The 9,702-nt window shown below is 45.9% G+C and overlaps 1 protein-coding gene across 1 annotated transcript; it reads left to right on the top strand.

Annotated features, from left to right (window-relative positions):
* The first annotated feature begins 1,573 nt into the window (after window positions 1–1,573).
* Window positions 1,574–5,560, top strand: scrt1a (scratch family zinc finger 1a). The gene is made up of 2 exons (XM_072674592.1): window positions 1,574–2,260; window positions 3,894–5,560. The coding sequence occupies exons 1-2, from the start codon at window positions 2,146–2,148 to the stop codon at window positions 4,616–4,618; spliced, it is 840 nt and encodes a 279-aa protein (XP_072530693.1). The 5' UTR covers window positions 1,574–2,145; the 3' UTR covers window positions 4,619–5,560.
* The last annotated feature ends 4,142 nt before the right edge of the window (window positions 5,561–9,702 follow it).

Genomic DNA, 9,702 nt, shown 5'->3' with positions numbered 1-9,702 from the left:
AGCACATATGGCTCCTGCAGGAACCATTGAGGAAAAGGGACCTTCTGGCGCTCGCTTCGTGCGCGGATTTGCATGCGAAGAAAGCCATTGGTTTGCAGACCGTGATGTAAAAGAATGACCTGCAAGCCTGAGGCCACAGCCTGCGCGCGATCTGCTGGTTGGCGTGCGCCGTGCCGCGCGGTAGGCAGGATTCCGACGGGACTTAGAGGCGGTGACTCAGTGTTACAAAAATAAATAAATAAATAAATAAATAAAATAAAATATATATTTATAAGCACAATAATAATACTTTAATAATACTTTATGATATTATTATTTTATTAATAACAAAATTAATAATTAATATATAAGTAATTATAATAATTGGTTGCATAATTAATTAATAACAATAATTGTATATAAATTATATGATTATACATATGAATTATTTGGGTTTTATACAATTTCTGAACAAGAAGCCCATTGGGATTTGAGCTCTCACATAACTTTTAGAAAGGTCTCAGACCCTCATTGGCTTGTAAGGACTATGGCTCACTCTCAAAAGGAAAGGTCGAGTGAAGCAAATTGCAAAGCTTTTTAAATACTCTGACTCATCAAACCTTGTCCCAACAATTAGCAGCCATGGGCTCCTCAAGAAAGCTGCTGAATTTAGTAGTTGATGGCCACAAAGTAGGAGAAGGCCTCTCAGTTTGCCTCAGTCTGCAATGTAATATAAAAAAGGCAGTTAACAGAAATGGTGGAGGTCAAGTTGAGGCCTGGAAGACCAGAAAAAGTGTCAAATCGTCAAAACTGCACTCCCTAGCTACCACCCTTCACCCAGTACCCTGTTATCATGCCCTTTTGGACATCAGTCAAATTGTGCCCTTTGCCCATAACGATCATCCGTGTTCATTCCAAACAAGGGGTGGTCATAATATCCTGATATGACTGGGACAGTGGGCGAAAGGTGGGAGCATCTTGGAAACCGTTAACTTCATGGGATGTTCTAGAGCTGCTGTAGTGAAGGGGTAACAGGCATAACAGTGGTGCCTCGTGGGTTATTCCCACTATTAGGAAGAGGGTAATAATATTTTGATATGATTATGAGGTTACATAAGTGGTTACATGAACATGCATGCGACCACCTGACGCAATTGTCTCACGAGCAAAGACCAAACAGTTCTCCCACAATAACTCTGAGATCTCCGCCCTGAGTAATCTGCTGAATCAATTATGCCTCAAATCCAAATGGTTGAGAAATAATTGATGAAATGATCGCCCCCCAAAACCTGTGATGAAATCTGATCCGACGTTGAGAGCATGCTTTCATCCAGAACTGCCTTACCACAGGCTGCGCGAGCCACGCTGCGTTGCTTGAACTTGCTGATTGTACTTCAGGGCGGTAGGGGGGGTAAAAATGGCGCAAGCGTTGACGTGTCACAGCGTCATTAAATCATCTAGTTCAATGTTGGTCCCTGGAGATCTTTTTTTTATGGATTAAATTAAGCACTTCCATCTTCATTCCCACCTGATCACGGCTATATAAATCCCAACAGCTGATCAGCAGACTTCAGAAAGCCTGACGCCTTCAGACGGTGCAGCTCAGAAAGCGAGAGCGCGAGAGAGAGAGCGAGAGCAAGAGAGCAAGAGAGAGAGAGAGAGAGAGAGACAGAGAGACAGCAAGAGCGCGCGCGAGAGAGAGGTGCGAACTCGCTGACACAGACACAGAGCTGGTGCATGGGGGGAGGCCAAAAACATACCGACCACCGAGTTCAAACTTGGGCAACAGCCTTTCCAGACGCGCTCCGCGCTGGAGAGATAACGGGAGCTGTCCGGTGCTGAACACACGCTCCCGCCCGGCTGGAGGGGAGCTGTCCGGCGCGCCAGTGCTGAAGTTGCATTTCTTGAGGAACGCGGCGTCGCGCAGCGGTAGCAGAAACAGCAGCAGCAACGGCAGAAGAAGCTGAATAAGGACTGCGAGGGGTTGCCTTCGCTCGCCCTGTGCTGGCATCTGAACCGTGGCAGCAACGACAACAACAGAAGAGAGGTGCTTTGCCTCAGCGGTGCATGAGGAGCGAGAGAGCTGACGCCGGAGGACGGCTGTCGTTTGGGGTTTGGGGGTCTTTTCTTTTTTTTTTCTTTTCTTTTTTGCCCCCCTCCTGAAACATGCCAAGGTCTTTCCTGGTCAAAAAGGTTAAGCTCGATGATTTTTCATCCGCCGATCTCGAGAGCTCCTATGGCAGATCCAGAGCTGACCTCAGCCTTCGGTTCCACGACAAAGGTACAGTAAACGCATGCACTTGTTACTTTACTGCACTCTGGTTCTAGGTGGTACTAACACAGAGGTTTGGAGGCCCTTTTGGGTCTGTAAATAACACACAGCATTATCCAACAATGCATTCACGTGGTCCTTTGGGTTCCAGACACAACCCTCCGTTTTTTTAGCAGTGCACTTCTGAGACAATGCGTTTTGCTGGTTAAACGTTTAAACGTTACGTTTTCATTACTCTGCACAAACGCACTCTGCTCAGTGCTCTGAGACCTTGCAGCTGATACCCTCCGTAGCCCACCACCTGATCGCGTGCTCACATTGTTTCCCAGCGCCGTCACGCCGTCGGAGATTTTGTCGAGTCTGCACATTTTTAGGCGTTACGACGTTCAGGTGTCGCGCGCTGGAAGAGTCTCGACTGTGCAGTTTTTTTTAATGCAAGCACATGGGGGATGGGGGTGGGGGCATAAGAAAGCCTGAAGCGCGTGCTTACACAGATAGCAGGGGGGCTTTTTTCGCTTTCTGTTTGAGGTGATTACACCCAGCCCCGCATGTCATGGAATTGTTTGTGCACACATACACACACACGCACGCACGCACGCGCGCGCACATGAAAGGTATCTATTAATGGCACGCTTGGCACTCACGTCCTTCCCAGCCGTTATTTACGCTCTACATAACACCACAGTACGCGCTGCACGCACTTGCATAACCTGCGCGTTTAGACAATAACGCACGCGCGCGCGGGGTGGGCACAACAGGCTGTCGCTGGACGTGCGACGTGCGAGCGCGCTGATCGGCGCGGTGCACATCGACCTATTTCTGCTCGAGCTTTGTCAGAACTGCAAAGGCAATTATAACTGAAGCGATATCATTCACCACCTCCTCCCCCCGACCCCCAAACACCACCTCCACCAACCTCTCCACTACCACCACCCCTCCTTTCTTTGTCCTTAAATGGGTTAGCACACTAATTGAAATGGAGAGCTATTGATTTTTTAGTGGGAGTGATGTTGGGGGGGGGGGACCTTCACGAGACATCAATGTCTTTCAGTGCTCCCTGGTTTGTACTATATATGGACAAAAGTATTGGGACACCTGTTCATTCATTGTTTTGTTTTTTCAGTAATAAAGGACATTTAAAAGAGTTTATTCTGCTTTTGTTGGAGTAACTGTCCAGAGAAGGCTTTCCACTAGTTTTTGAAGAATTACTGTGAGAATTTGATTGCATTCAGAAACAAGAGCGTTACATAGCTCAGGATGTTAGATGATCACCACCCCACTTCATCCCCAACTCCCCAACTCATCCCAAAGGTATGGGAGCACCATCATCCCAGAGAACACAGTTCAACAGCTCCACAGTTCAATGTGTGTGTGTGTGGGGGGGGGCTTTATACCTCTCTAGCCCAAGCCTGGCATTAGGTTCATGTTTATCTGCTATGAGTCCTATTCTTTTGGCAGTACGTCTCTACAGGGACTAGAGAAGCTGTGTCAGCAATGGGTGAATGGGTGCAACTTCAAGTAGCTGAAGGCATTCATTAGAAGGGGTGTCCGTAAACATTTGGACATGTAGTATAGAAATGTAGTGTTTCCCTCAAGCCAGAAAAGTGCTGATCTGTTGCTCTGTCTCTCTTTTGCTCTCCAGGCTACATCGGGGACTACATCACCCCGTCCGTGTACGATGGGGAAAGTGACCACGGCCTCAAGGTGCCCTCCCCGAGCCCCATATACGAGCGGATACATGGAGACTACGGCGCGCCGGACTCGGACCAGCCGGACAGCCCGCGCTCGGAGGTTTCGTCGGGCTACATCAACGGCGACAACGCGGTGAGCGAGGGCTACGCAGTGGACGCCTTCTTCATCACGGACGGGCGCTCGCGCCGCAAGGCGGTGGCCGGCGCGCGCACCCTGCAGCGGCACACGTGCAATGAGTGCGGCAAGACGTACGCCACGTCGTCCAACTTGAGCCGCCACAAGCAAACGCACCGCAGCATGGACAGCAAGATGGCCAAGAAGTGCCCCACGTGCGGCAAGGTGTACGTGTCCATGCCGGCCATGGCCATGCACCTGCTGACGCACGACCTCAAGCACAAGTGCGACGTGTGCGGCAAGGCCTTCAGCCGCCCGTGGCTGCTGCAGGGACACATGCGCTCGCACACGGGCGAGAAGCCCTTCGGGTGCGCGCACTGCGGCAAAGCCTTCGCCGACCGCTCCAACCTGCGCGCGCACATGCAGACGCACTCGGCCTTCAAGCACTACAAGTGCAAGCGCTGCAACAAGACGTTCGCGCTCAAGTCGTACCTGAACAAGCACTACGAGTCGGCGTGCTTCAAGGGCGCGTTCGCGCCGCTCGGCGCACTCGAGGCGTGATGGTGGTATAGTGGTAGTAGTGGTCCCAGACGACGACAATACATAAACACGCCTTCCAGTCAAACCTGCTCGCGGTTTGGATGACAGCACAGTTCTGGTTTAGTTTATTAGGATTTTTTTGTTTGTTTGTTTGTTTTTGTTTGTTTTGTTTTTTGTTCCGGCAAAAAAAGAACCCCAAACTGAAGGAATCTGGGATTTACGTGCATGTACCGTAAACGTTTCGTTTCTCTTCCTCTTCTTCCTTCTCCTCCTCCTCTTCCTTCTCTTCCTCGTCTTCCCCAGAGCCGAAGTAGAAACGCACGTGTTCTGCCAAAACTCAGAGGACATTGAAAATGTCTGTCTCTCTCAAAGGTCAAACCTTTTTCTTTTCACTCTTAATACTGGATGATGTTGTACTGCTGCCAGTGGGCCACAAAAAGTGTTCAGCATTGAGGTAAAACTATTTATTCATTAACTTATTTACCTACTTTATTTATTCCGTTTCCTAGAGTTGTGTAACCCCCTCATTTGCACTTTAGTTCGTCATTCTTTTGCCAAGCCTTCGTCATTAATATGCCAAAGCATTTGACACTTTTTTCGAATCTCCTTCATTTAGTTTGCCACTTTATAAATTTGTTGCATGCAAAAATGATGATAATAATAATAATGATGATGATAATAATAATTATAATAATAACAATAACAATAATAATGATAATACGTCTAAATGAAATCTATGCCAATTTTATCAAGCTTTTGGATTTTTGTGAAAATCTAGTTAGCACCAGTCGGCAATATTTCTCGGGAGTCATTAAAACTATAGAGCAATAATGCATGGTATTTTTTAAAAAAAGAAACCAGTAATAACTATAGCATTTTTCATCACGATTTTATCCGATATCAGTTAGTAGTCGTAAAAGAAATTCAATATCAGGGAAATGCCAGAGTAGTATTAGTGGATCAACTGGGTAAGGGTGGCTGGGAGGGTGGGTAGGTGGGAGGGTATTCAGGGTCCTTTTCTAAGTGGTTATGCACTGCCTGCCTCTTATTTAAACGTAGTTTTAGAACGTAGGCTGCGTGCGGTGCTGATCAAACACCCCCACGCAGATCAGAACATCTTCTAAATGTGGGGAACACCCTGGGCCCAAGGGACGCCGTTATCAGGCCCAGGCAATGCATCATATGGGAGCAGTGCTGATGTTCTAGAAATGTCCAGTGCTGATGTTCTGGAACTCTAGAATCATCTACTACTGAAGCTCTGGAGCTGTCCAGTGCTGAAGCTTCAGAACGGTCCAGTACTCAGGCTTGGACGTATTGAGTGTTAAAGTTCTGGAACTGTTGGTTGTCTACTGAAGCTCCAGAACCATCTAGTGCTGTCCAGTGCTGACTTACTAGAACCATTCAGCACTGAAGTTCAGGAACTGTTCAGAGTTTAAAGGTCTGTCCAGGTCTGGCGTACTAGAATTTCCACTATCACAGGCCTGACATGCCAATGTGGCCACGCTTCAGATCACGGCAGAGACCGGCAGACTTATCCTTAAAAAAGCACTTCTTTGAGAACAACTGTTTTTTTTGTTTGTTTGTTTTTTGAGAAATAGTAGCACAAACCTTAGAGATTCAGGTAGACGGGCCTTGTATTAGTTGAACCTCTGTTTTTGTATTACGAACAAAAGGGAAATGTTTGTTGCAAAAGACGCCTTGTAAATAGTCCTTTGGGATCAATTATTTCTACAGACTGTATAGAATCAAATGACCTTATTTCTGGAGTTCTTTTCTTCCCCCTGGGGTTTTTGCCCAGTATTTGGACAATGTAAAGCACAATGACACCGGGCATTTTGTCTCACTTCATAATAAAGAACCAACAAATAACTCATTCTGTGGTCCCTGTTTGTGTTGAATGTAGAAGCTTGCCTGCACGCAGCTTCAAAGGCCCAGTCGAACTAGTGGGCGAGCGGACCAGTCTTGCTGAGTAATCGTTTTTCTACTGCATTCACATGGCAAGTGTATTACAGTGGTCTGGACAAATATAGGGTGCGTTGTTGCATAAGCGGAAGCTGTTGACTAAAATAGGCCTACCTCTTGTGGAGTGAGGATTGATGACGCAGAGTTTTCCTGGGTAGAATGACGTAAAAAGTTTCATCTGTTGATCCATACCTCTGCAGTGTGGACTGCAGTGCCTGCAGCTACTTGAGTTGGAGTGGGTGCGCTGGCTTTGCTGTACAGCAAGTTACTGAGCCGTAGCATTTCAAATTACCAGCACTGAGAGAGTAATTAAAGCAGGCCTGATGCGTTTTTACGATGCCAAACATGACTTGAGGATGTCTTGTTTAACCGAGCAACCTTGAAATGCAAAGCAGCTCGTACTCAGGTGTTATGGGATGTCAGATCATTTACGGGATGTCAGGACACTCTAGGACATGCATTTTTTGACAAACCATTGTCGGAAATGACTTTTGCAAAGATGCAAAGCATCTTAAACTTTGGAGGTCTAGGTATGTAGTACTGTACTGTATGTAGTACTGTAGGACTACATTGGCCCACCTCTGTAATATGAATAAGACCTTGTGAGTCGCTCTGGATAAAAGCGTCAGCTAAATGCCATAATTGTAATGTAACTGTAGTTAAACGTACGTGCTAGTTAAATGTCCCCACTCATATCAAAACATCCTTCAAATGCAGGGAACTGTCTCAAGAATCGTGTTGCCGTGCCATGTTAAGTATCCTCTGTTAAAGTTCTGAAACTCGTAAATCATCTGACGATCCAGACCAAATGTCTGCACCCTATTTCCTAGAGTTTTTTCTCCTCAAAATTAGGCCCTTCAGTTATAGGTGGAGCATCGATGGATGGGTTTGCGCTTTCATTTTATCATGCTGCCTTGAGTGCAGTTTGCAGTTCAGCGTTAACCTTGAGACATGCAAGCAGGCGAGAAGAATTCACCCGCTGGCCCTGCTCGCTCAAGTCCCAGCAGATCCCTTATCAACAGCTTTAAAGAGCTTCAAAGCGTCTCCTGCCGATGTGGGGTGGGGTGGGGGGGGGTGAACAACAGGTTCATTACTGGACGGCTAATGTGGATGTTTCGGTCTTACACAACAGCCCAGCCCCCCCCCACACATCCTTTCCCTACCTCCCACCAATTAAGAGTGGGCTTATTTCTACTCTAGCAGACATGAAACAGAGAGAGAGAGAGAAAGTGTGTAAGAAAGAGAGAGAAGGAGATTGATTCACGTGTTTTTCAACCCAAAAACCATAGCAAATTGTAGCGCCACGTTATTCTCCGGCAGAAACTCAACTCAAGGTCATTGGAGATGCGGCTGCATTAAGTTGACTGGGTTCCTTCCTCAACAGTTGGCTTAATTGGAATGAAGATGTAACTAAAAGTGGTTTGCCGAAACCTCTGAAGATTGTGCTTCCTGCTGTGGAGCTGGTGAAGAGAGGTGCTGAGTTGAAGCAGAAGATGTGCGTGTATGTGTGTGCCTGTGTGTATGTGAGCCACAGAACCCAGTGGTGTGTGAGTCATGGTCATTAGCGAGGAAGAAAGGTCAAGAGGGCACCAGCCTGGTTGTTCTGATCCACAGCATTTGCTTTGAAATGTCTGCACTGAGTGACACAGCAGGGACATGTCTTCACACAAAGCTCCCTGTGCGAACCTTAGGTGGGATGAGTAATAGCTTTCTCTGTATGTTACATTTAATCTGTATTTTAAATCATCCCCTGATGTCAGGATGTGACTTTGATTTGGGTGAAAAATTGCCTAATTCTTTTAAATGCTCATTCTGTTTGTCGGTCATGGAGTAAATTCTGTCAATTCGGAGTAAATTCAGTAAAACACGCTGATTTTCCTTTTATCGTGGGCTCAGGCGGGTTTACTGTTAGGCCCTGCAACGGCTCACACAACATTACCAACACGTCTGGCCACATCATAATTAGCATAGTCACAGCTTTGTTTTTAGCACTGTAATGATTGTTTTGTAATTCTCCTTCTGATGAACATCTTATTGGATGATGCTGCTATCCGTGTGGTTAGCCCAGCTAGCTGGATGACCTCATCTGTGCTGCTGCTAGGCTAGGGTTAACTTTTAGTCTAGCAATGTATTGCCTCTCGCATCCTGTGTGTTCGCTTCCTTGCACATTGCAATCGGCATCGTTCCTTGGTTACTGGCATCAGGCAAAATCACAGTCACAAGACCTGGTTTGCATAGCAATATCCAATATCTAGTTGGGAGTCTGGTGGTGATGGTCATGTACCGCACCACCGCACCACCATGTTGGACTAGGGCAAGAATGATGTTGTATGTTGCATTTTAGGAGCATGAATGTTGCTGAGTCAAGACTGCTACATTGGGGTTTTACTGTTTTACTGCCCTCTTGTGCTTATGCGGGATTTGTATTGAAATCATTAACTTTTAATAATAACATATGTGTGTGTTAGACAAGACTATGGCTAGGCTAGACATAAATCCTTAAATAATACTTTTTTAAAGTACGTTTTTTACGAGTGACTTCTTAAATGTACTGTGGGAAAACCCATAAAATCCACTAAAATAAATGCAAACTTTTTGTTGAACATTTTAGGTATGTTTGCTTTAGTATATTGGCTAGATTTCAAAGGGGAATTCCACCAAATTCTGAAAATGAATATACAGTGTGCATGAGATCTACTGAGGAATTACAGTGCAGCCACTGGTCTTGACTTGACAAATTGTTGTACTTCTAACTTTCATACTGTACTTTTCCCAGAGTCAGGGTTCAGAGAAAATTGCTGAGTCAGAACTGTTTACAGTGGTGGTGAATGACAAACACAGAAAGCTATTACACACAACACGGTTATACCTATTTACAACCCTTCCCAGCAAACAGTTGCTCATTGAATCACTGCTAAAATGGCAATTATATGTGTTAATTCAACTGAAATTGTTTTCCTGAGATTGGACGCTATTGTCACATCATCAACACACATATCCATACGTATATGGACAAAAGTATTGGGACTGCAGATTTTTTTTCTTTACGAAATCAAGGGCATTAAAAAAGAGTTGATCCTGCTTTTGTTGGAGTAATTGTCTCTACTGTCCAGGGAAGAAGGCTTTCAACTAGATTTTGGAGG

The sequence above is a fragment of the Salminus brasiliensis genome, chromosome 3 (genome assembly GCF_030463535.1).
Source record: "Salminus brasiliensis chromosome 3, fSalBra1.hap2, whole genome shotgun sequence".
In the NCBI taxonomy this organism is placed as follows: Eukaryota; Metazoa; Chordata; class Actinopteri; order Characiformes; family Bryconidae; genus Salminus; species Salminus brasiliensis.
The sequence above is the reverse complement of the archived record's forward strand: the minus strand, read 5'-3'. Positions and strand labels throughout refer to the sequence as shown.

Bases quoted from the DNA above. Each gene is read 5' to 3' on its own strand.
- scrt1a (XM_072674592.1), top strand. From the start codon at position 2,146: ATGCCAAGGTCTTTCCTGGTCAAAAAGGTTAAGCTCGATGATTTTTCA. The intron at 2,261-3,893 runs GTACAGTAAACG...TTTGCTCTCCAG, and splicing joins CCTTCGGTTCCACGACAAAG to GCTACATCGGGGACTACATC.